General features: G+C 42.8%; 1 protein-coding gene across 2 annotated transcripts in view; it reads left to right on the top strand.

The window, feature by feature from the left end:
• The window catches only part of LOC111978747 (src kinase-associated phosphoprotein 1), a 70907-nt gene that overhangs the window by 27781 nt on the left and 15915 nt on the right, over positions 1-27211 (top strand). The window contains exons 1-11 of one of the 2 annotated variants that reach the window (XM_024008977.3): positions 7323-8651; positions 9898-10003; positions 10444-10469; positions 10655-10771; positions 24291-24371; positions 24460-24543; positions 24669-24793; positions 24902-24965; positions 25765-25968; positions 26581-26634; positions 26993-27102. In XM_024008977.3, coding sequence (XP_023864745.1) covers positions 8612-8651; positions 9898-10003; positions 10444-10469; positions 10655-10771; positions 24291-24371; positions 24460-24543; positions 24669-24793; positions 24902-24965; positions 25765-25968; positions 26581-26634; positions 26993-27102 — 1011 coding nt within the window. In that variant the 5' untranslated portion in view covers positions 7323-8611. Of the gene's footprint in view, positions 1-7322; positions 8652-9897; positions 10004-10443; positions 10470-10654; positions 10772-24290; positions 24372-24459; positions 24544-24668; positions 24794-24901; positions 24966-25764; positions 25969-26580; positions 26635-26992; positions 27103-27211 lie in introns of those variants that run through there. The other variant, XM_024008979.3, reaches the window with a different exon arrangement.

Here is a 27211-nt window from a genome sequence, read left to right as displayed (position 1 = left end):
GGACAGCAGGCTTCAAAGGATCTGAACTGGATACAGTATTCATAGGTTAGGGGGTTGGGGATTGGGGAGTTCAGGGGCAGCACAGAGAGATCCCTTTTGTTGATTATCGAGGCAGAAATCAGGGTGGTATCCTAAACATTTTAGAACCAGGATAAAAGCTTCTTACAGGTGTTCAGTAGGCCTCAAAGAGAATGGCACATGTCCCGCTTCTGCGTGATTCCTTTGTTGTGACAGTGGTTCATTTGAGCCAAGGTAAGTGTCTCCAAAAATCATCCTCCTCCTTGGGAGGCTCATTCATATCTGCATCCCCAAGCCAACTTGCAGGCCAACCCCTCATGAGTGCTCCAGCAACTGCATTCATTCTCTACCCTATATGCAGGCTAACCAGGAGGGACAAGTGGCTGGGCCAGGGTTAACGTCTTGATACTTTCTGGAATTGCCTCCAGGATCCAAATGGCAACCCTAATAGTTTGCCACTGTGTGCCTGTCAGTTCACCATGGCTGTTTGGCGTAAGAAAAACAGGAACGGGAGAAAAGCAGAGTAACGAAGCAGCGCTATGGAAATAATGAGGGGTGGTGAAACGAGACGATTGTAACCATGGCAGGTCGAGTAGAATAAGGCTAAAATGCTGTCACAGAACATCCACCCTCATTCGGCTGCAGGGCCTCTTTCCATTCATTTAAAAAACAGTTGTATTGTTCCAAATGGAGACAGCAGAGCTCAATCAGTGTTGCGTCACATGGTTCAAAGCGGGCCAATTCGATGCTGCCAGGAGTTTGAGAAATGAGAGGTGACAGTTCATTTTCCCAGTGACAGTCTGTCGGTCTCGCTTGCTGGTTCCCCAGTCAATTTCCAGTGTGCAGTGAAGGCGGAGTGTTGGCTGAGATAGACAGCAACCCCCTTCTCCACCACTCTCTCCCATCGACCTCGCTGTGCTTTGTGTTCCAATTAACTGGACAGCAGTGGGTAAAATCACTGGGGAAGCCAGAAAAAAAGCCATATTACAACCTATGTGTTGTGATAATTGCGTTGTTTGCTCTGTAACCTGTTAGTTCATATGCCTTGCCACCGTGATATATAGGCCTAAGGCCCGAGACAATGAGATGACACAGTGGCAGAATAAATTCAACCACACCTGTGTTTCATCACAAAACTGGAGAGCAACCTCTGTCAAGTGAGGTCCACAAAGCATTCTGCATGTAACAAACAGTTACATGACCTACAGCATGTTCAACCAAGTTAATGTTTCCGACTAAACAACTATTGATTTAGAACCACATAGAGTTACTGCAAGTCGCAAAGAAAACAGGAGCTGCCTCCACTATTCCAGCACCATTTCAACTTCAACATTTCAACATCATCAAATCACCTCTGCTTAGTCTAACACAGTGACAACTAAAATATACCAAAAACAATTTAGCCCAATCAACTTAAGTTACATATAATGTGGCTGTCCATGGTTCTGATTTCTGTGTGTATGTGTGTGTTTGTGCGTGCGTGCATGTGCGTTTGTGCAAGTAGAAAAAACATGTTGCCTCTCTMTCATGTTGAAGAAACAATCTATCACTCTGTCATAAATTACACACTTAAATTTTTTGTGGTCCTAGGCTAACTGGCTAAAAAGCTGGCTTGCTAGCCTAACTTCCTTTAATGGGAAACTTTAGCTAGTTAACATTAGCCTTCTACATTTAGCTACATATTGAACATACATCTTCTCAGAATCTCCATTATAATCATTGGCCAGTACGGAGAATTAAGTAAAACCACAAGTCCAAATCCCTATCTCTGTCCATGGCTAATTTAGGAAAGGGACAATTTTAGCTAGCTAGAATCCGTAGGACTACAACACAACGAGATTCACAACAAGATACTGTCAGTGGCGTATGCTCTCGATGTGATTGGAGTGAAGCCAAATCCAAACTGGCTTCCCTTGACACTTTTTTTTGAGTGCGCCAGGACCATTCACAGTTGAGCTCACTCAGTTTAGCTCAACGCTGATTGACTATTATTTTATACTTTTATTATCAAGGGAGGCCAAACGCACGCTGGCTTCCGTTGCATTCAACGCTATGACAACAATGTCATACTCTTTATGACCAGACAGCGTCAGATATATGGCCTACACATACAGAGGAGCGCTGTTTCGCTCGCTCGGATGCCTTCTCTGGTGAGATACATCCAGCCTCTTGCGAATTTAAGGTAAATTATGAAACCCAGAAAGATAAATTAATTTAATATGTTTTTTTTCTTGGTWATTTTTTTTGGGGAAGCCTGGCTTCCCTTGGCGTTCATGAATACATGCCACTGCTGGACAGAGAGAAGCGGTGACATGCAGGATCGGAAGCAGCTACACACTCCTTGTGTCCTTCCAGTCTCTCAATCCACAATCCATACCCCTGTGCAAAATGTTGCTTTTATTTTACTAGAGGGTGGAAATAGCGCAGATTCGTCTTTTTCAAGGGACAATGTCTGAACAGTGAAAATGTATACAGTTGTTATGTATATCAGAGATAGGGAATTGTTCCGTAAAAGACAACGTTCTCCAGCACAGCACACACTGTGGTGAATCAAGTTATGCAAAGACAGCTACACCATGGTTTTGAATATGGTTTGGCATGATTTTCTTCTATCTTAATTGATTAGAGTGACTCAAGCCTATACTTTTCTCAGTCAATACCTAACTGACCGACTGAATGCGCAAGGTTCTCAACAACAGATCTAGCATAAGCGCTACACCTGACTCTGGTGCTCTTCATCTCGCGTCACATCTTACTACCTTCCAAGACCAACCCACAGCCCTCCCCCTCTCTCTCATATATTTGAGCAAAGGGTGGAAGGGGAATACAATGATTCCCTAGGGAAATCCCTAAAGCAAACTACCTCTTTTCACCCTCTTCTAAAATGTAAACATTTGCAGACTCTTAAGAATTAACCCAAAAGTCCTTTCAATAGTTCTTTTACATAAGTCGTGAGGTGTTTTAAGCAGACGAAGACCTTTAAGCAAATGGCCATGTTGATGGTCAAACTGCCCATGTCTCCTCAACTAGTTAGGTCCATATGAGCACTGCGTTTCGAAGAGATAGTAAAACCATCATACACCCAATACTATTTGTCCTTTTACCCTTATGCATTGGTGCCTGCCTGCCCATCTTGAGAATGTATGTATTGAGAGTGAAGTGCGGGGGTGGATATACACACACTCTAGATACCCTCAGGTTTCTCCTGACTCTCTCTCTCCTGGCTCTATCAGATCAGAGACTGTCCCTCCCCAATGTCCCTCCCTTCTGTCCCTCCCCCACTGCAATGGAAATGGAAAGGAATGCACAGATAAAGAAGCCTGGCACTAGAGATGAGAGGGTAGAAGACAGGGGGAGCGAATGCTAAAGGGCTTTCTTGAGGAGATGAGAGGTGGTCGTGACAGTGTTGGTAGTGGGAGATCATAGCAGGTTCCCCTCAGCAGCCCTGGGTTGCGTTTGATACAGGGCTTTTGTCACTCTTTCAGCGCTGCAATGTTGGGTGGTGTAATCCCTGCTGGATTACAAAGGGCCTGTCCTTTCATATGTGTGAGCCCAGCAGGCAGGTGGTGGAGGAAGGAAGGCTGGTTCCTCTAGCCCTCACAGGAGCATGGCTGGGGGGACAGTGAAACACGGGTCAAAGGGACAATTACATCACTGGAATTCCTCTCCCCCTGACCTCATCTGATTTCCTGTGTAAAGGCTACAGGGTTAATGGGATATCAAGCTAAAATGCTAGTATACAGGATCTTTGGGGGAAAATGAACAGTGTGTAGTCATATTTGTAGCTGAAACATACTCAAAATAAATGTAATTATGAGAATATTAAAACAATTTGCAATGTGTACTGTGTATCACATTTGTTGATGTATCATATGGTTCATTAGGTTAGCTGGTTATGAAAAGAGAGTTAACTGAGTGTGCTGATCATTCATTTCCTGTGGGCCTCAGAGAGCACACCAGAACAGACCATAGTTATAATCCTAATGACAGGTCAAAGAGAGATGAATGGGCAGAGGTCAACAGACAGACATGCAACTGTGGCAAAAGCCTTTCATTTTCATCCAATTTAGATTCAATGATTTATGTGTTGAAGTAAAAATTCAATTCTCTCTCAGCAGACCCATAGCAATCACGTTAGTTAAATTGATTGGTGGGGGATGCGTAATTAACACATTTTAAATGGGATAATATCTCAATAAGATGTTTTTTGAATCCTTAGAATAAAATCATATTTAAGCAATAAGGCCCGAGGGGGTGAAGTATATGGCCAATAGGGGCGGCAGGTAGCCTAGTGGTTAGGGCGTTGGGCCAGTAACCGAAAAGTTGAAAAAGGTTGCGAGATCGAATCCCCGAGCTGACAAGGTAAACATCCGTTGTTCTGCCTCTGAACAAGGCAGTTAACACACTGTTCCTAAGCCGTCATTGTAAATAAGAATTTGTTCTTTACTGACTTGTCTAGTTAATAAAAATACCACGGTTAAGGGTTGTTCTGACGCACAATGCAGTGCGGGGTGCCTGGATTTAGCCGTATATTGGCCATATAGCACAAACCCTCGTTGTATTATAAACTGGTTACCAACGTAATTAGAACAATAAAAAAAATAATGTTTTTGTCATACCAGTGGTATATGGTCTGATATACAACGGCTTTTCAGGGCTCAAACCAGGATTACAATTGTTAATAAATTAATTTAGCTCATGTGCATAACTATAGATAAACCGACAGGAGATTTTGAGTGATGAAAATTGAAATTTGACATTTCTCAAGAAACAATTGTACAAACTAAAAAATTTGATGTTAGGCTATTTTCTGGCAATTGTGCCGTTATTATGTGCAAGATTTTAAGACTACAAACCATTATAAATGGCCATTTGCGAGATTGACTTGTCATTTCAATGGGCATAGACTACAGACTAAAAATCTGGGTTTATGATATAGCCAACGATAGGCCTACATCTAATTTCAGTAGCCTATAAGGCAAGATGTAAACAGAACGATTTAGCAGCTTGCTGAATGSCAGGCGATTTCGAGGTAAGAAGTGCTTGTGTTTCCCATAAGCCTGCTGGAATGGGCTACTGAGGATGGGGTCATAATTCCAATCACTAAATTAAGTATTAATAATATGTTCACTACAAAATTCTTCCTTGAGAAATACACTACATGACCAAAAGTATGTGGACACCTGCTCGTTGAACATCTTATTCCAAAATCATGGGCATTAATATGGAGTTGGTCCACCCTTTGCTGCTACAACAGCCTCCACTCTTCTGAGAAGGCTTTCCACTAGATGTTCGAACATTGCTGCGGGGACTTACTTCCATTCAGCCACAAGAGCATTAGTGAGGTCGAGCACTGATGTTGGGCAATTAGGCCTGGTTTGCAGGCTCTGTGCAGGCCAGTCAAGTTCTTCCACACTGATCTCGACAAACCATTTCTGTATGGACCTCGCTTTGTGCATGGGGGCATTGTCCCTCAACCATCACGGTCACCTAATAATCCCCAGTTTACAATTGGCTCATTCATCCCCCTCCTCTCCCCTGTAACTATTCCCCAGGTCGTTGCTGCAAATGAGAACGTGTTCTCAGTCAACTTACCTGGTAAAATAACGGTAAAATAAAATAAAATAAAAAAATAAATTGTCATGCTGAAACAGGAAAGGGCCTTCCCCAAACTGTTGCCACAAAGTTAGAAGCACAGAATAATCTAGAATGTCATTGTACACTGTAGCGTTAAGATTTCCCTTCACTGGAACTAGCCCAAATCATGAAAAACAGCCCCAGACATTTATTCCTCCTCCACCAAACTTTACAGTTGGCACTATGCATTGGGGCAGGTAGCATTCTCCTGGCATCCGACAAACCCAGATTTGTCCGTCAGACCGCCAGATGGTGAAGCGTGATTCATCACTCCAGAGAACACGTTTCCACTGCTCCAGAGTCTAATAGCAGTGAGCTTTACACCACTCCAGCCAACGATTGGCATTGCGCATGATGATCTTAGGCTTGTGTGCGGTGTTCAGCCATAGAAACCCATTTCATGAAGGTCCACACGAACAGTTATTGTGCTGACGTTGCTTCCAGAGGCAGTTTGGATCTCGGTAGTGAATGTTGCAACCAAGCACAGCCAATTTTTATACGCTTCAGCACTTGGCGGTCCCGTACACTTCACAATAACAGCACTTACAGTTGACCGGGGCAACTTTAGCAGGGCATACATTTGACGATAGAGCTTCGATAACTTCCAATTAACTAAACATGGCCATTAATAATTGCATAATAACACAAGGCTACAACAACAATAAACTGGAGTTATGGGCTATTTATTAAATCTGTTTGCCAGCTCCAGGTAGACTACACAAGTGGAACAAATTGATTTTCAATGACTCGTGATATGGTCATTTCAACATATTTATTGTATCAAATGGTAGCCTACAATGGCATTTACATTAATAGGCCATTTTTTTTTTTTAACTAGGCAAGTCAATTAAAGACAAATTCTTATTATACAATGACTTTACTAGTAAAGTTCCCCCAGGCCAAACCATTCCCTAACCCGGACGACACAGGGCCAATTGTGCACCGCCCTATGGGACGGTGATACAGCCTGGGATCYAACCCGGGTCTGTAGTGACGCCTCTAGATCGCTGCGCCACTCCGGAGGCCAACAGATGCAAATGATGGCCAACAGATGCAAATGTATCATTATCCACATTTAATGTCAGTATCATTGAGACTTTTCCCCATAACAGAAGSACATGAGGAGTTCCATAACTTCCATTTCAAATTTCCACTCACGCAGCCACCGAGACCCATAACTGATCATGCATAAAACACTTTTCCATAAGCAGTCGACATTAGAATGGAGTTTAGACCACCTCCGTGCGAATTTATCTAATGCGCTCTAGTGCGCCCAAAGTCGTTTTCCAGTGCTTTGTCGCCGTTATTTGTTGATGCGCATCAGTTCTAGCGTGTTGATACGTTTTATGGAGAAAGGGTTGAAAATAGGTGTCTCCAAATATCCTACCTACAACTGGTTAACAAGTTTACAAGTGGTGCGCGCGTGCTGCTCTGTCTCCTCTCACTCACGTGACTCAGCCAATAGTGGACTCTTGCTGTGTTAAATGCTAGTCGYAACTAGGAAAATCGGAAATTTCCGACTTGATGATTCGTTGAACGCGGCACGTGTATAACTACAACCGTTTAGCAGCTTCGAGTTTCCTAGTTCTGACTAGCACATAAACGCAACATAAACTTCCTACTGCAGTGCCCTCCCCACCACTCAATCACGCAGTAACAGCGTGCCTCACTGCCTGATAGTCATTAGCAGCGGGTCACAGTGAAATATTATACACTTATTTATTTTTAAAGAGAAATGCCATGGCGGCCGCTGTGTAATTTAAAAGTAGCCCAAAAACCTGCAACCGATAAATTTTCACCCGTGACATCGTTTTCAAAGTAGGCCAAATCTGGAAAATTACGAACATGGCAACCCTAAGTGATAGGAAGACGAACTGTTTTCGAATACTCATACTAACCGCGGTAACCGTACTATTTGTGACGTAAATTGAGTATATAGTATGTAGTATATACTCATTAAGTATGTATTAGTATACAGTATGTTAGTATTGGTATTCGAACACAGCTAGAGTTTCTAAACCCATAGACGCAACATCGCAAAAAATCAATTAGAGAAGTGAAAAACGATTCCTTAGCTGTTGATTTTCTCGAAATCTAAAGGTACAACCTTTCTTAAGTAGTTGAACATGTTATTACTCCAATTTCTGAAAGTGATAAACTGACACGTTTTCATTTTCGTCAAAAACAACTTTATATCGAAGGAGTGCCTTTGATTTGACGGCCTGCACACGCGCAGTTCAGCGAGAGACGGCTGTTAGACGTGTTTATTTTTAAAATCTTTTTCTCTGTTAGACGTGTTTCTGCGCATGAGTTTGGCTAATCAACGTCGCCATGATATTGCCTACAAGCGTGATCGTACTGTCTTTGGTAGAAAGCACAAACACCTCCACCCAATCAGTCTACAATACTGCACAACACCCTTCGTTACTATGACAACTAGCGTATCCATGTTAGCAAGTTACTGGTGGCTGAACACACATTCGATTTGGTAACTTCTAACTTGCAGTTTGTACAGTCAGTATTCCAAAATGAATGTGAAAAACAAACCTGAATTGAGCATTATGGCCTGCAGTGTGAACAAAGGCTTTACTCATACTTGAAGTTGGATGCATACAGGGACTTTGAACAAACTGATGTGACGAGGTGATATAGCCCTAACTGAATAACATAATTCAGAGGAAGCATTGAGTCACATCATGCTCCGCCCCATTTTTGCAATTCTGATTTTGCATTAGATGCATGCACGGAAATAATTTTTGTAACAAAAGTGTACAGGTGTTGCATGAGTGTATTAGTATAGTGTGTGAGTATCCACATGCTTTCATTTCAAGCAGGGAACAGTTACAAAATGACAGGAGTCCGGTCCACACAGATTCCATAACTTTTCACAAAAGTATAGTTTTGATTGACTTTATCAACATTTGTCCGAAAATTCCTCTGGCACTTTGAGGGAAGGATGGGGACAGTCTCTGAAGAAGTTAGGAGGCTTTTGAATGGTAATGTTATATATATTTCTATTGATTTTAAGCAGTATGATTTAATGTAAGACTATTATCATAAGGATGGAATAGAAAATCATATACTGTGCGATTTTCGATATATTTGTCTTTCTTATAACTAGAATCATTGTAAGAGGACACATTGTATAACTTTACTGCTATATGTAGGCCTACTGATAGTTTAGAATTGCTACAACTTTTATTGCCAATAAGGCACTGAACATGTATGTTAACATTATTATAATGTGCTACAGAATTCAGTGATTTATGTTCAAAGTAATTAAACCATCTGGACTTGTTACTATGCTTTTATCTACAGTGGCTCTGTGAATAACTATGCATGTGCCTTACTGTATTTCATATTCTATCGTCTTTATGACAAGATAATATTACAGATTTTAGTTAGTTCCTTATGGATATTCCTCATAGATTGCCATCTGATTTACACTGTAGAGTAACTGTCAATGTTTGCAAACATGAACACTGGCYTCTGCCGTATTTGCATGTACTACTGAGCAACCTGACTTGGCCCTTTGACAAACATTTGCATATGTCAACGCCTTAATGTAATATTAAGTGGTGGGAAAAGTACAAAATTAATATACTTGAGTAAAGTAAAGATACCATAATAGAAAATGACTCAAGTAAAAGTAAAACTCACCCAGTAAAGTACTACTTGAGTAAAAGTCTAAAAGTATCTGGTTTTAAAAGTACTTAAGTACTTAAGTACAGTAGTGGAAAAAGTACTCAATTGTAATACTTAAGTAAAATTAAAATGTATACATCAAATTCCTTATATTAAGCAAACCAGTAAAGTACAGATACCCAATAAACTACTGTAGTACTTTAAAGTATTTTTTACTTAAGTACTTTCACCACTGGTAATATTACAATTATAGGAAATAAAGAAATCTAAACAAGCGCTGTAGTTCAACTTGTTTTTCCTGTGCCAGCATGAAAAATAACATTGTTTCTGATATGCTTGTGACTTGGAATACAGTTTGTGATTACATGTCAAGGTGGAAATTGTAATGGAAAAGATCATAGTATGGCTTGAGGCACTTAAAATGATGTGCATTTTTGGAAGAGTTCATGCTCCAGGTAATGAATGACAAAATATCCAAAATGGCCACTTAGTAAATCATAATATATTTTATATGACGTCTTCTCAGGATTGAGGTGTACAGGTATATATTTTTTCTTCCACTTATTACATGTGTGACTTGCCTGTCTTGTCTTTCAGACTGTGAGCTGTTTGTATCAGATATTCTACAGGATGAGAACCTCAGTAAACATGCCAGGGAAACACGGGACGTCTTACTTAATAACTTCAGGGTGATCTACTCCAGGTACGTAAGGCCTACCAGAATGTTCTTCCTAGTTGACCTCTTTACCTCCCTATGCACACACACAATAATGAAACAAGTTGTGTCACTTAAATTTGACATTAGATGTTCACATTTCCTGAAGCTTTTTTGAGGATGGAAAGAAGCGTTAACATTTTGATTTCAGAAACTTGTTATTGAAAGGAAAATATGTATGAAAGTAAGCACATGAGAAGAAATGAATAGCCTCTGCATCAGAGATGTCTGCACCGGAAGCCTTTACTTCTTTTTACTCTGTGCATGGTGAAGGTTGTACTTATTTGTGAGAGGTTATATCTTGTGGTCTGAGAGGCAGGAAACCAAAGTAGGCTGTTTGGTGTCATTGACGGAAGTGTAAGCACCTGAAAAACCTTATAACCTAATTTGCAGTCTAAATTTAACTAATCCCCACTTATATTTTGCAGAAATCCTCAGGTGTTTCCCTTCAGATGTAAGTGACTGCATATTTTACACCATAAAATGGTTGAATCCTTCCTTGGGATGTAACTATTTTGTGCGCCATTGACATACATTTGTGCAACTAACACATTTGGCCATATCAGGGCATTTCCTGTGTGCTGTTGAAAGTCCTCCCCCTGGCCTCCCGATCCTGATGTAGTGTTCTTACCCACCTAGCTGAGTCCAGACAGGAGGACAGTTCAGATGACAACCAGAGCTCCAGTTTGGGCCGCTCGGCACCCTCAGACGACCTGTCAGTGGCCTCTGACTACCAGGACGAGGGCTCTTCTGACTGTGAGTAAAGGCTTGGTTCTGTGTGTGTGCGCTGTGTACGTGTGTGTGTCTCAATGCAACGTGCTTATGTGCTAAGCATGTCTGAGGGTGTTTGCTACATTATATTTGGGGTTTGTAAGTGGAACATAAGGACTCCTACTGTGCATTTAACCTGAAAGATATCAGCACATAGAAGGGGTGTCAAGTAACAGCTTGCCCTCTAGTGGTTGGGTCTGCTGAATGAATGGAGTGTGGGTGGGAATACTAAGGGTGAGGATGGGGGGGGTGTTCACACAGACCTGATAGGTGACCTAGAGCTCTCTCTAGTGGTGAGAGTAGTCTGGAGCCCTCAGTGAATCCATCTGTGTGTACCGGGTGGGAGGCAGAGGCCCTAGTCAGTTTCTCTTAGATCAGCCCACACAGAGTGTGCTCTGTAGCTCGAGGCTAATTAGCTGATTGATTAACCCTAACCCTGGTCTCCTCTCCCAATTCAGTTTGAAATACAACACTGTACCTGAGGGGCCATGTGTGTTCCATCTCTCTCCCTTTATCTGTCTGGCTCTCTGTCTTCCATTSTCTCTCTCTCTCTCTTCCTCTCTCTTTCACTATCTCTGGTTCTATGAGACATGGTAGTACTTGACTGGTTGTTCAGAAGTGACACAATGACTCACCTAGAGCCTTGGGTGTCCCATGCTCTCAGTGGGTGTCATGCGATGAGGATGATGGGAATTCCTACATATAACTTCTCCACTTTGTGAATTTAGCATGTTGCAATGTCTATTTTCAAAGGTCTGTTTGACTGTGCTTTTTCCTCATTGGTTGTACACCGTTGCTTCCTGAACTAACTGTCTGCACCAAAGGGCAGCTGGAGTTCATAGTTCACTGTCTGTTCACTAGCCAGAGTAAATTACAGATATGGCTTTACCCGCTTTGCAGGGCAGTCCATTTTAAAGGAAGAAGGTGTGTGTGAAAGTAATGAAATGATGAGCCAATGGAATCAATTACATTTTAGGAAGAAAATGTATTAATGGTTTAATTACAGAAGCTGGATATGCATGACTGATTTTAGGAGTACTGGCGTTCTAGTCACCCAAACCACAATTGCCTATAGGAGGTCAACTTTTGCTTTTGCCTCAGTAACAATCCCACCTTTTTCTATTTAGCCTTATGATAACAAACAAGATAACCTTTATCCTAAAACAATTGAGCAAATGTACAATGATTGAAAGAATATCAAAAGTAAGAATAGGAAAATATTGATGATATGGGTTCAGTTCCTGTTCACCTATGTAGAGGAGAACCATGACAGTTGGTATTTGACTTCTCTGCTCCCTAACCTGTGTTGAAAAAGTGTGTTCAATCCAGGCGGGAAACATAACACCTACTGTTATTTCACTAAATGGCCTGGCCTGTTTTCTCCATGGCCCAGTTCTTCAAAAGTTCTCTATCTGGATTTCACCAATTGGATAGGATTAAATGCATAGAAATAGAATGAATAGAATGGACAAGTCATTGACTTGAATGGAGAGTCCCGTTCTATTCATTATATTTCTATACATTTAATCCTATCCGATAGCTGAAATCCAGATAGATAACTTTTGAAAAGCTGGGTCCAGTGGCCTGGCTGACACCAGATTTGTAATGGCTGACAGGAACAGATGGATCCTCCATTGTTTTCCTCTGTGTCTGCATGGTAATGTGAACTGTGTTTCACCCATCGACTGCACGGTTGACCTGACCGTGCCTGCAGCCTCACCCCAGCCCCAGTCTGGTTGACAACAGCCCCCATCACCACCCAGCACTCCCCCAGTGTGAGGAGGACTTGCAAAGTGGAGGGAGGGAAGCAGGAGATAGGGATCGAAGTGCTATGAGCCTTGGCATGCCGTTTTGCAGGGTCAAGTTTACAATCTGTCTTAAAAGAAGTATAGGGATGGTGTGTTTGTTTTGTGGCCATTTGGTGGTAGCCGAGGCGATGACAGTATTGCAGGAGCATTGTATCAGGAGCAGTCAGAGTAAAAAAAATTTTTTTTTATATATATTTAAACGTTTTTGTGGTCATAAGGATTGTTTTCATACATTGTTATCTCCCATATTTGTTCAGGTGTGGAGAAAAGGTCTCGATTATTAATTTAGTAATAAAACATCTAACGTCACGATTCACAGTGCACGTATTTGTTATTGAAAGCATACATGACCAGTTCAAGCGGAAACCAACTCCATCTCTCAAATTGATATCTCACCAGATGATTAGTGTCTGTTTGTTGATCCATTTGATGGATATGATCTATGGACAAACATGTCTGAGTGGTGAGAAAGATCTGTTTGTTAGAAGCAGGGGAAGGCAGAGGTACTGTGTGATATCAGAGAATAAAGGTGGCGTTGGGCCCTTGTGTCTGCTGACTGTGACAGATATCAGAGACAATGGGCAGCAGGCTCCAGCTCTGCCAGTGCCAACACTATTTCCTGCACCAATTACGGCCAACAGGAAAAAGGCCAAGATAACCARTTTAGTTCAGTTGTATCTCATTTTTCTTAAATTGGGTCAGTAGCGTATCAATCTAGAATGTTCATTTCCAAAGAGTGTGCTGGCATAAAATTGTTTGAGTTTTGATTGGTTTAATTTATTGCAGAAAGAGTTCAAAAGGAGTACTTTCATTTATATTATAACTATGCTATTGAGAACAAAATTACATGAAAGAAAATAAAAAATAAAGGTTTTTGGGTAGAATATCTCGAGAGATTCCTGGCCCAGTCAAAGCTGTATCACAYAACAAAATAAATACAGATATGTGGGGCTGTAGCAAGACCTTGAATGGCCTCTGTATAGTATGTGGTTTTAGTGGAGGAAGCTGTTATACCTCAGATACAGATAATTTTTATTTTAGCTGGTACTTCGCTGAATTACATACAGCACTTCGGTGAGAAACAGACCTGGATCTCCCTGTACAGTAAGTGGCCATGCTATCTATATCCACTTAGTGAACTTCTGACCCCTGGCTTCTTAGCTGGTCGACCTGTCAAACGTCCGAACCTGTCTTGAGCAGGGCTGGGTAACTGGCGGCCCACGGGAACTCAGTCGGGGTCTCAACTTACTGTTGAGAGTTAGAATAGTAGAAAACACAAGGTGCAATTTCGAAATTTGGTTGGGCATAAGCAGTTTTTCTCTTGTTATGTCAGTCACTGACAGCCAAAATATTTTAGATTGGTAAATTAGTCTAGRGGCCAGCTATCTAAACTTGGCTAGGACCGGCTCTGACCTCATGTGTGGTTATGGATGTGGGTACGCAGACCCGTGAGCCACTGCGGCCCCTKATGATGAGTTCAGATTTTTGGTGGCCCCCACCTCCATCAAAGTGCCCATCCCTGGTCTAGAGTAACCCTGTCTAGAATATTGATCTGGCTGCCCATGGAAACTCCATAGATCTACGTTTCTTTGACTTGGAAATACCCACCCTTCAGAAAACAGAGCTGCTGGGAGATTCATTTTCCAGTGTTCATTGGTGCACTTGCAGGACGCACATAACATGTTAATGACCATCTTTTCCCCCCCTTTCTCCTTCACTCTCTCCTTTTCCCTCACTCTCCTCCTGTGCTGTAGTCGTTGAGAAACACATTACAAGACTGGAACAGGCTCGCCATCATGCTGGCCCAGCCATCGGGGTTCAAAGGTTCACTCTGTTCCCCCGGGGCTACTGTGCTGCTGCAGATGCTAGTCGTTTCTTTCTCTGCTCCTTTTCTCCTTCTTCGCTCTCCCTCTGCACCCTCTCTCCCTGTTTAGACTATTAATCTCCAACTCTCTCTCTCTCTCTCTCTCTCTCTCTCTCTCTCTCTCTCTCTCTCTCTCTCTCTCTCTCTCTCTCTTCTCTCTCTCTCCTCATGCTGCCTAGCAAGAGGAGAGGACTGCTTGAAGGGGGGATTTTGACTGTCTAACTGAGGGGCATCCATCACTCACGTCTCCTCGCCCCCACTCCAAGCTTTGCCATGTTGTTTTCTGTCTCCTCCTGTAAAAATCTCTTTTGTTTCAGCTTTCTCCTTAACTTCCCTTGGTTAATTGTTTTTCTTAATTAGAGTACCTCTCCCCTCTGGTGTAAGTCTTTGGTAAAACACACAGAGAAAACAGGCAGTGAGAATATCGATGTGTAACAGTCCACCCATTCTCGAACAAAGCACCAACCCGCGGCGTAATTTAAATGTTCTACTTCATATTCATCATCTCTAGCACCACCCCAACATAAACATATGTGAAAATGTCGCGTTCCTATGTTTTGTAGTAAAAAATATAAGGTTAGGAATTCATTCCGAGTGGTTAAAWTAAGGATTAAGATTTGGGAAAGGCGGCACTGGGATTGGAAACGCGACCTTCGGAGCTGGAGCCTGCGGTTTAAACGCCCGTTCACCATACCGATCCACAACGCACTAGCAAGCCTCCTAGACATAATAGGCGCTCACATTGCCCCTAATGGACAGTATAGCGTCCACATTTCGCCAGGTCGAAATGTAATCTAGTACCTGCATAATTGGCCCTTCCTGGCATATTCCATAAGAAAATGGGCTGGTAACAGTCTACATAGACAGCATGCAGAGTGGGAAGCCCAGGCTGGGCGGTTCTAATCTCCCCCTTAGCTGTCAATGTCACAGACAAATAGTAAAACTATCAGATGCACTGGGTTCACCCAGAGGTTAGCCTTCCCAGGTACCTCTTGCATTCACTCTCTTGCCTCTCTCTCCTGCCTTCCAAATGAGAATTTGATTTTGCTCTCCACCGGAATCTATTTCTGGAGATGAATGAAGTTTCGATGCCAAGCCAAGGTGGCCCCGCTGATTTCTTAGGGAAATAAATGGAGATTGGAGAGATGTGTTGGCCTGTACAGACAGTGACACAACAGCTCCCAACACCTTTGGGATTCCTTTGTTTAATTGTGGCTGTAATGTAGCAATTTGAGGTCATTAACATGCCCGTGTGGAGTTATTTGAGGATGCTGAGGAAGAAGTATCGCTCTTATTCACCAGGGATACCTCTGGATCACCAGGGATACCTCTGGATCACCAGGGATACCTCTGGAGAGCCGATCGCACTGTGTGTGCCAGGGTGACAGCGTTGCCTCTGTGTGGAACCATGTGCCTGTGAGCAGAGTGTTTATTTACAATGGAAATGATCTCCAATGATTTATTGTAGCCTGTATTGTAACTTACCCTTATCTCAGGGAAATTATACGTGATTACTCTGTGCATGTGGAAAAGAACACACCCGATCCTGGAACAACACAGTGGTAAAATTAGATTGTTCTACTGATAATAGTCATGAGAGGATTCATCCTGAGTTTGGGAGTTTGTCTTAATGCAGACTCGTCTGTCTGTCTTCTAAAAGACAGATAAGGCGTTGGGCCAGTAATCGAAAGGTTGCTGGTTCGAATCCCCGAGCAGACTAGGTGAAAAATCTGCCAGTGTGCATAGAATTGCTGAGGATAAGAGAAAAGATTACTTAAATGTGTATGTCAAATATTTTATTTCAATTCAGTGTAAAATTGGCCTATGTGGATAGATTTAACTGTCAACATTATATTTCCATGATGTTGATACATTTTTTTTAAACCTTTATTTAACTAGGCAAGTCAGTTAAGAACACATTCTTATTTACAATGATGGCCTAGGAACAGTGGGTTTGTTCCTTGTTCAATGATTTAGGGGCAGAACGGTTCAGGGGCAGAACGACAGATGTTTACCTTGGGGATTCGATCTAGCAACTGGCCCAACACTCTAACCACTAGGCTACCTGCCGCCCCATAGGTTAAATGTATTTAAAAATCATGATTTTTTTGGTCTAAAAAAACACTAATCAGCAAGCACATCACAATGCTAAAATAATGGACTGAATCTAATAAAATAGCCAGGCTTATTCTATACAAACAGCAGCTTTTTGATTTGCATTTTGGCTCTACACTAATATTCTAAATGATGTTTATTGTTTTGTTGTGTTTATCGTTCTCATAAATGATCAGTTATGTTACCATTAATGATACATTGATTAAAAAAAATCAATTGCCTTCGTTGTTTATTCAGTGAAGCCTGTATTATGTCTAAGAAATAACAATATTCTATCATCCATACACATTTTCTGGAGCCTATTATAACGTACAAATAGTCAACCACAAGGCAGCATAGTATTTGAATCACATTTGTTTGATTTCGTTCCGTTGAAAACTGATTWTTATATTAGAACATGCTCGAATACCGTATAGCCTACATCTTAAAATGTGGACTGTCAACTTTACGAACCCATCGCATTCCGTTTCAGCTATGTGATAAGAATTATTGTGTAGGCTATCATTTACATATTTCTGACAGCAGACACGTGTTAATTTTCTTTAATTGAAATTACATTTTTCTTCGGCAAATGCTATAAATATTATTTTCTAATCCTMAATTCATACAGTATTTGCCTACTACAACAATCTACTTACAAACTGACATGTCAGATTCGTGATTCAGGAAGCAGCAGCCCATTCATTTTGTTTTGAATTATGCTGTTGATTTTAATCAATAGGTCTAAATTTGAGGTCAAAATGTCCTTGTTGGCAAAAAAGAAAACAATGATGGAAATGTGTTTAAGATCTACTCTTGTTTATTTGCTATTTATTTATTGCAGAACAATATCTTCCACCAGTTTTATTCTTGATTCTCATCAAATGAAATGTATTGGTACATTATAATGGTTAATAATTATCAATGTTTCCCCACAAATTTAGGAWTCACTGAGATTGTCATTAGACAAATGACATGATCAAGGACACATTAACGTTCTAGACCTTTCCCTCCCATATTGGCTGGCTGATAAATCTTAATTTAGATTTGTATGTTTAAAAAAAATGATATTCTTTTATATTTTCAGAGAAAAGCATTGTATTGCATTTTAAAGCTGTGATCGTAAGCTATACTTTAAATATAAAGCCACTCAATTAATTTAATAGCCTCAATCAAAATATACAATTAGTGGGGCAATTAATTATTATCTTCTCCAAATATGGATTTATTTTTCATTTTTTAGATACAATTCTACATGAATCCCATGTTTTGTTTGTTTGGATTCTTTTACAACTATTTCTCAGCTACCCACAATGTTCAAACAAAACAATTGCACTTTGCCTACAGAGAACTTTCTGGCAACTGCAAGTCTGTAGTGAATCCATCTCAATCCCTATTTTAGTTTTTATTCCCACTCAATGCTGACCTAGACGTGTACATTTTCACCCAATGCTCCCTCATTGACTTGCCACTATCACCAGTGTTTTATCYCAAACAGACAAGCTCTCCTGTTGGCTGTGCTCCTCTAATGTTGCGGTCTATATCCCCACTYTAGTTTTTTCCAAGTGTCAGTGAGGCAGCTGAAAGCCATCCCCTGTGATTTGAGGATTCTTATATCTGCAGTTAAGTATTTGAATAGTGGTTGTTAATCTATGAGAGGGAATTTAGGGCGCTGCAGTCACTCCTTATGGCTACCCAGGGGGAACCCGATGTCACATCGTAATATTTCTCCCTCTGGCCCCGGCCTGAACACAGGCATGGGGAATGTGAAAGCACCAGAGCCTGGCAGGACTGACATAATATTATTACCCTGCAGAGASACACACAAAGACAAGCGATCTGCTCCCTCTCAGAGCCACTGGGAGGAGGAATCTTCATACAGAGGCGAAGATTTTCGTCCTTGCTTTGCATTATTCGACCTCTCGTTGCCGTCACAGTACAGATACATGACATACATTCCGTTTACATTAAAAAACATGGACCTCTACTAATGTAATGTATGCTTTTGCTCAGATGCGTGCATTACAAGATTAATTCTATATGCTCTGCGTATCGATGAGTGAAATCATAATCAGATCACTGGTTGGAGAAGGGGGCAGGGAGGACATTTGGTCTTTAACCTCAGAGCCTCTCTGTCTCTCTCCTACTCCCCCCTGACGGTGTCTTTGTGGAGGGATGCACACACAGGGAAGGAGGAGGCTCTCGTGTAATGAGGAGAAATGTCTCCATTTAGCCTGGGCTGTGTGCAGATGGAGCTCTGGGCGGGGTGAGGGTGCACTTAGTAMACCCTTTTTCCTAATCAAGGACAGCGTCGGAAGGGATCGCAGTCACACTCGCTGTGTCTCCCAAAGCCGCATTCCTCCCTCCCACTCCAGCCCCCCTAGGCCTGGTGTGGGGGGCGGGGGCTCCCTCTGCCTTCTTGTTCACCTCATCACCAGGGTTCACATGGAGGTCAGGTCTTGGCCCCGTTGTATCTCCGCTCCAACACAATGCAGTATRTCCCACAGCAAAAGACACAGGGGAAGAGGCTAGCGCCAGGGATCCTAGGACTAAACTGWGAAGAAACAGTATGGTTCCTACCCAATCTGTAAAGAGGTGTGTCATCAATTCACCTGCTCTACTAACCCACCTGGACCAGCTTGGACTGGTCTGGGACACACCCATTTTGGCTCACCTAAAAGCGAACAGGAAAAAGTCCTCTCCTGTTGGCAGCTGTGTAAGGCATGGGCCTCCAGGTAATGATGAGTAATTTAACCCAGGCTAATGTTGACACCTACTCAGGGTGGTTTCAGATTGAGCCGACACACTGAGTCTGGGCAGCACCCTGCACACCAGGCAAGCCTACCTCCAGATTTTCATATGACTCAATGTAAATCTTCCTGTCTGTTGTAGCATTACCCTCACCCCATGTGATCTCGTTTCCTCTGCCTACACCCTGTCATTAGCAATGCTTCATGCAGATGGGTAATGTTTTTGTTTTTTTACAGATGAAAGAAAAATMGTGAAATAAGTGGGAACATCAAATACCCTACATTTTGGTGTGATTTCTCCTCATCCTGCAGCAACAAAAGCCTCTTTAAATAATGTATTGTTTTCCCAACATATTTGTTGCGTTATAGCAGTATAGATATAAAATGTTAGTCCTCCCACCTACCATTTGCCTTCATTTTGATTCACTCTAAAGCCAGCCTCTGATTGACTTGCAGCATAACTAAAGTGGATTTTAATGGGCGACTACATTAACTCTTTCTGGTCATTATCACATAAATCAAGCTTTTCTTGCTGGATCAACTGCTGAGCTCGTAACATCATGCTGAGACTGAGGGGGGGAATAACCAAATGAGAGAGAGTGGCCATGACACTGCTATGGCAGCTCACATGCATCCTATATCACGTAGGTTTAGGGGTTAACATGGGATTTTTGTAGGTGTGTATAGCTGTGTTATTAATAACAATATAAATGATGTGAATGACACTAATTAAAACAGGAAAATAATGAAAATGAAGTAGATGCATAGAGCTGAATAATTGATAATGCAATCTACGGTTGATAGAAGAACAGCCTCCATCTGGAATTTGGGGGATGTCTTCATTAGCTTTCAGTTAGCTTTCATCTCGTCGCTTCTTTATGTGTTTGTGTGTTAAGAAAAATCATAATTTAAACATGTTGGATTCTGTATTTAGAGTTTATGTGAATCATACATGTTTTTAATCAGTCTTGTTAACTTTAGACTCCAACCAAGAGTAGATACATTGTTATAGCTGTTGATAAGTATTTTCATAAGATGAGGTATTGCTTGCTGTCGGCCAATCAGCATATGTCATATAGAGGGGTGGGATCAATAACATTTCTGAATGCACAGTATGCAAACTTAACAGGTGCTGAACCATGCAAGAATCATTCAAAACCCCAGCCCCTTAACTGTTGGCGAATTTGGTCCTCGAGCTGTAACTCTGTCTCGAAATGTTGTCTATTACTAGCAGAACCATATTGCCAAGTAAAKTTCTGAGTATGTGTAAATGTACTTGGTTGAATAAAGCTGATTCTGATTCTTAAAAGCAATTCCCTGACCGTTCCGATATGTTTGAAACCCAGTATGAAACACATGCTTTATACCGTGAGGCCTGGTCTAAGAGCTCTCTTTGGTCAAGCCGTAGCTGTGTTGTTTACTGATTCACGCAGATCTAACAGTCCCGTCCCTGTGTTGACTTTATATCTCCTTGACTATTAACTGGGCATGACCTTTGAAATKAATGAAGATGGAAGGAAGTAGACAGATGAGAGGTGCCGTGACCGGGAAGCAGGCCTAGAAAAATGAACAGAGCACTGGATGGATGAGGCGGGGGAAGCCTAATGACGGGCCTTTTGTTATGATGGACTGAATCAGGTTCTTTGACAAAACAGTCTGTAGCGGCTTAGCGCCAGATGCTGACACGTGTCAGTCATTCACAAAGCAGGGTGACATATGAGAGTGTGTTACTGTCATGAGGTGTCTGGGGCCTCACTCTGAGCTGTGACCACCTCATATTTCAGTAGGACATGCGAGGTACAGTGGACAGTGAAGGGTTACCTTGTTACACGTTGGCTTATAWCATGACTCTCTAATGGTTCTTATATGGCAGGACGTTCAGATATGACTTTGATTCCATTGCACTCTGGACTAGATTCATTTGCCTACACTAAAACGACAGGAGCAGATAGCCACTGACATTTTGGCTAGGGGAGAATTTCAGCTCTACCAGTGCAGTCTCCAGGCTACCAGCTCTTCTCTCCTCCTCTCGTGTTTTGGGTTTTATAATAAACGAGAGAGAGGCTCCTCTTGGCTAAACATATACTTTGTTTGGACAAGAAGACACAGTTGTGGCGCGGCGTGTTTGGTTTTGTTCTTAGGATGTCAAGGTCTGGTTCAAAGGGGATGGAWTCCAGGCCTCTTTCCCTGTCATCAGTGGTCTGAATGAAAGGTCACCCAGACTAGTATAAATGGGTTTGAAAACGGCTCCTGCACTCCAAACCAAAGGAGGCCACCTGTTCCCCCATCCTCCCTCCTTGGTAACTAGGTCGAAGCCCGATGACAGATGAATTGAGAATCAGGATTGAGCTTTGTTTTGCCATGTTCAGGAGGACAGGCACCMTGGTTGAATTCCAGTCAACTGTGGAATCCTACATGTAATCCTAAAGTGAGACAAGGAATGGCCATTTAAGATGTAGTGGATGTTTAAATGCCCTTCATTTACACAGCTACACTTGTAACATGGTACGGCTCTCCGTAACACATTTGTTAGATCCCGGGTCAGTTAATAGCACCCACCTAAAGGCCTCTGAGGTGCATAGTCAATGTATGACTGAAGCTCCAGGCCAGGGAGCCATACAGAGACCCATTCTGGTCATTCCCCGTATCTGCTGCATTGCTCATCTGCAGCACAACAGCATTAGCAGCAGAAGTGCTGTAAATGTATTGATCCCAGTTTCCCCAAAYCTGCAGTGGTGTATTTGATTCCGGGCCTGCCGCAGTGTGGCCTGTTACTGCTCTCTGGGCAGGAGAGAACCATCTTCAACATGGAGCCCATGACAAATACCCATGACAAATACAGAATTTGCGCGAAACTGAAAGCGCAATCCACCGTATTTAACCATGGAAAGAGGTCTGGGAATATGACTGAATATAAACAGCGTAATTATTCCCTCCGCAATGTAATCAAACAAGCAAAATGCCAGTACAGGGACAAGTTGGAGTCGCAATTCAACGGCTCAGATACAAGACGRATGTGGCAGGGTCTACAGGAAATCACGGACTACAAAAAGAAAACCAGCCACGTCACGGACACCGACGTCACGCTTCCAGACAAACTAAACACCTTCTTTGCCCGCTTTCAGGATAATACAGTGCCACCGTCGTGGCCCACTAACAAGGTCTGCACCCCCCCCCCTTCTCCGTGGCTGACGTGAGTAAAACATTTAAACCTGTTAACCCTCACAAGGCTGCTGGCCCAGACGGCATCCCTAGCCACGTCCTCAGAGCATGCGCAGACCAGCTGACTGGAGTGTTTACGGACATATTCAATCGCTCCCTATCCCAGTCTGGTGTCCCTACATGCTTCAAGATGGCTCCCAGTGTTCCTGTGCCCAAGAAGGCAAAGATAACTAAACTAAATGACTACCGCCCGTAGCACTCACTTCTGTCATCATAAAGTGCTTTGAGAGACTAGTCAAGGATCATATCACCTCCACCTTACCGGCCACCCTAGACCCACTTCAGTTTGCATACCGCCCCAACAGGTCCACAGACGACACAATCTCCACCACACTGCACACTGCCCTACTCCATCTGGACAAAAGGAATACCTATGTAAGAATGCTGTTTATTGACTACAGCTCAGCATTCAACACCATAGTACCCTCCAAGCTCATCATCAAGCTGGAGGCCCTGGGTCTCAACCCCGCCCTGTGCAATTGGGTCCTGGACTTTCTGACGGGCCGCCCCCAGGTGGGTAAGGTAGGAAACAACATCTCCACTTCGSTGACCCTCAACACTGGGGCCCCACAAAGGTGCGTGCTCAGCCCCCTCCTGTACTCCCTGTTCACCCACGACTGCGTGGCCATGCACGCCTCCAACTCAATCATCAAGTTTGCAGACGACACAACAGTAGTGGGCTTGATTACCAACAACAACAAGACAGCCTACAGGGAGGAGGTGAGGGCACTCGGAGTGTGGTGTCAGGAAAACAACCTCTTACCCAACGTCAACAAAAACAAAGGAGATGATCGTGGACTTCAGGAAACAGCAGAGGGAGCACCCCCCTATCCACATCGACGGGACAGCAGTGGAGAAGGTGGAAAGTTTTAAGGTCCTCGGCGTACACATCACAGACAAACTGAAATGGTCCACCCACACAGACAGTGTGGTGAAGAAGGCACAACAGCACCTCTTCAACCTCAGGAAGCTGAAGAAATTTGGCTTGTCACCCAAAACGCTGACAAACCTTTACAGATACACAATCAAGAGCATCCTGTCGTGCTGTATCACAGCCTGGTATGGCAACTGCACCGCCCTCAACCGCAAGGCTCTCCAAAGGGTGGTGCGGTCTGCACAATGCATCACCAGCGGCAATCTACCTGCCCTCCATGACACCTACAGCACCTGATGTCACAGGAAGGCCAAAAAGATCAAGGACATCAACCACCCGAGCCACTGCCTGTTCACACCGCTACCATCCAGAAGGCGAGATTAGTACAGGTGCATCAAAGCTGGGACCGAGAGACTGAAGAACAGCTTCTATCTCAAGGCAATCAGACTGCTAAACAGCAATCACTAACTCAGAGAGGCTGCTGCCTACATTGAGACCCAATCACTGGCCACTTTAATAAATGGATCAATAGTCACTTTATACAATGCCACTCTAAATWATGCCACTTTAATAATGTTTARATATCTTACATTACTCATATCACATGTATATACTGTATTTTATACCATCTATTGCACCTTGCCTATGCCGCTCATCCATCGCTCATCCATATACTTACATGTACATATTCTCATTCACCCCTTTAGATTTGTGTGTATTAGGTAGTTGTTGGGGAATTGTTAGATTACTTGTTTGATATTACTGTACTGTCGGAACTAGAAGCACAAGCATTTCGCTACACTCGCAATAAAATCTGCTAGCCAGGTGTATGTGACCAATAAACATTTCATTTGAGGATTTTGTTTACATCCTACTTTGTGATCTTCCACAGACATTGAGGAGATCCAAATGGTGGCAGCCCAGGATCTCAGCAACATCTTGAAACAAGGCTACCTGGAGAAGAAACGACAAGGTAGTAAGATTATGGAGTCAAATATGTTGCAAATATGTCACGTTGAGTGCTCATTCAAATGCTTGTTTTCATTCCGTTTTCCATGTAGATCACAGCTTCTTCAGCTTAGAATGGCAAAAGCGATGGTGTGTCCTCAAAAACACAATATTCTACTACTTTGGGAGTGACAAAGGTTGGTTTGAAACCCTCACATCACACTAAGACATACAATTTATCCATGTACAGTTATTTATGCCTGGAACTCATACATGTGAACATTTGGGTGAGGAGATTGAGTTAATACTGTTCTTCCTTCAGACAAGCAGCAGAAGGGCGCCTTCTATATCAAGGGTTACAGTGCAGAGATGGTGGCCAACCTACGTAAAGACTCCAAGAAAAATGGCTGCTTTGAGCTGAGTGCCCCTGGCCGACACTCCTTCCAGGTGGGTGTGCAGAACAAAAGCAATACAAGAGACTCCTCACAGTGATGTTTCATAGCATACCAGTCTTACCTAATGATCATGTTGTATGATGGTGGCTATCCTCCCCAGTTCACTGCTAGCAGTCTGCGAGAAGCCAGGGAATGGGTGGACCAGATCAACTTTGTCCTGAAAGGTATGTCAACATATTTCCAAATCTATTTCAAAGACACAGTAGTAGAAAAGGATATAGTGATGATTGTGTACGTTTTCTTGTCCTCTGTTAGATTGGTATTGCCTCACTCACTTTTTGGCCTGAAAGGGCAGGAAATAAACCATTTATATCCATTCCCAAATATATCCATCCCCAAACTGACCAATCAGACGCCTTCCGAACCTCCTCATCCACCACGTCACAAGGCATTCATGTCACGCAGGCCACACCCCCACCTCTCCCCCCCCCGACTGATTTCCCACTTACGGGAAATGTATTGGTAGACGTTCTGGTTATCCTCTAGCGGCATTGATTTTTGCCTGGCCAATGGCGTATCACAGAGGACCCGATACCCTGTGTTGCAGTGCCCAGTCGCCAGCAATCACAGCGCTGCTCCGTCTGAGAAAGGCAGGCTGCACCGGCTGCTTGCYGGAAGTAACAGACACCACATCATTTGTCTTGTCCACTTTTACTACTATACAAGACCCAGATATACAGGGAGTTGGAGGCAAAGGTTTTTCTCCCTGTTTGCTCTTGGTTTATGCTGGGTGAATTTGAGATTGTTCACTTCCTTTTCCCCCCGGCTGGTCATCAAAGGTGTCCACGAATGTCTATCAGAATGACTAGATATTTCACAGATCTTTTGAAAATAGAATCAACTGGGGAAGTCGGATGCCATCTACTACTCTGGTTCCTATGGGTACTCAAGGGGATGTGACTCATACAGTGCTCTATACAGAGATACTGCTCATTATTTATGCCGTGCCTGTGTTCTATGCAGATTTGAGTTCCAGCTTTATCCCCTGTGAGGATGAAACCTATGATGACATTGAGGGGGTGACGGGGGTGGCCAGCCGTCCCCCTTGGCCCGCCCCCTTGCCGGTCCTGCCRCAGCAGGTCAAAGCCTCTCTCAGTAGCCAGGAGGAAGGGAGGCCCAGCCAGGGGGAGGAACAGGAAGAGGATGATATCTACGAGGTTCTCCCAGGTATGAGAACAGACACACCGACACACGTTCTCATAACCCCTTGGAGGTGTATCACTATCACTGTAACTCAAAGACTAATTACACATTATAAATCATGTTATCCTAATAAGAGTGRCAGATGTGTGGCTGTTGTTATAGAGGAAATACAGGACTGTCCCACAGGCAGGTGGGTGGCTAAATGGGTCCCGAGAACGACCAAAGGGGGTGACTTCTCCGTGTCATCATCCATACCTCCATTTGAGATACATCAAGGTTCTGTTTCCCCTTTGCCGAAATCATTMGTTGGAGCGAAATATAGAAATATGCCTTGCCAACTCAACTGTCTTTTCACCAAAGAAAGCCATCTGGGATGGGTACAGAGTAGACCCTGACCACAGATGGTGTATCGAATGACAGTCTCTTTTTTTTTCACTTTCTCACCCTATCACCAATAAATCTCTCTCCCCTTCTTTGGTTGCTCTCAGATTTTCTTAAAAGGCACTGGAGGGCCAATGGAGGTGGTGGGAAGACAGGCTGTACCCTACATCTCCACAACACAGAAAGTGCATGATTTTGTTTCAGGAAAGTTTTTTTTAAATGTCTCACCTCTTTTGTTTTCATTCTGTTTTCCAGAGGATGACATTCCAGGATCCATTGAGGAGATCAGTGAGAAGAGCACGAAACCAGGTCTGAATCCCACTCACAGCATTCACTGACCAGCAAAATAGGAAAAAGTAAAAAACAAACAAAAAAACATTTTGGATGACCCTTCAATGATCTGTATCAACTTTTCCTCTTTCGCAAAGTCATCTTTGTCAGAATTTGCCAGCTGTTTATGTTAATACAAGATAGATGAGGGCAAGAAGGACGTACGATATCAGCAAGCTGCTGTTCTAGAGAGGAGGTGTGTAGGTGTGTCTTTCAGATAATTATAGTTATTGATAGGGGTAGTACTCACTATTCAAGTTATTCAAAGTGTTTTGATATTTATACTTTCGATTCAAGTGTAATATTTTAGGTAACAGCATTGTGTGTTTTTGCTCAGTGTGGTCCATAGACTATGCTAATTACTACCAGGGCTTGTGGGACTGTGAGGCAGACGAGCCTGACGAGCTGGCCTTCCAAAGAGGTGACCTCATCTACATCGTCAGTAAGGTCAGCATCAACAACGCCAGTCACAGTTCCTTCATGCACTTCATCAACATGCTATATACAGGTAATTACCAAAATAATGGAAACACTTGAGTAAACAAGGGATAGAAAG

Source organism: Salvelinus sp. IW2-2015, linkage group LG18, assembly GCF_002910315.2.
Source record: "Salvelinus sp. IW2-2015 linkage group LG18, ASM291031v2, whole genome shotgun sequence".
Taxonomy (NCBI): Eukaryota; Metazoa; Chordata; class Actinopteri; order Salmoniformes; family Salmonidae; genus Salvelinus; species Salvelinus sp. IW2-2015.
The sequence above is the reverse complement of the archived record's forward strand: the minus strand, read 5'-3'. Positions and strand labels throughout refer to the sequence as shown.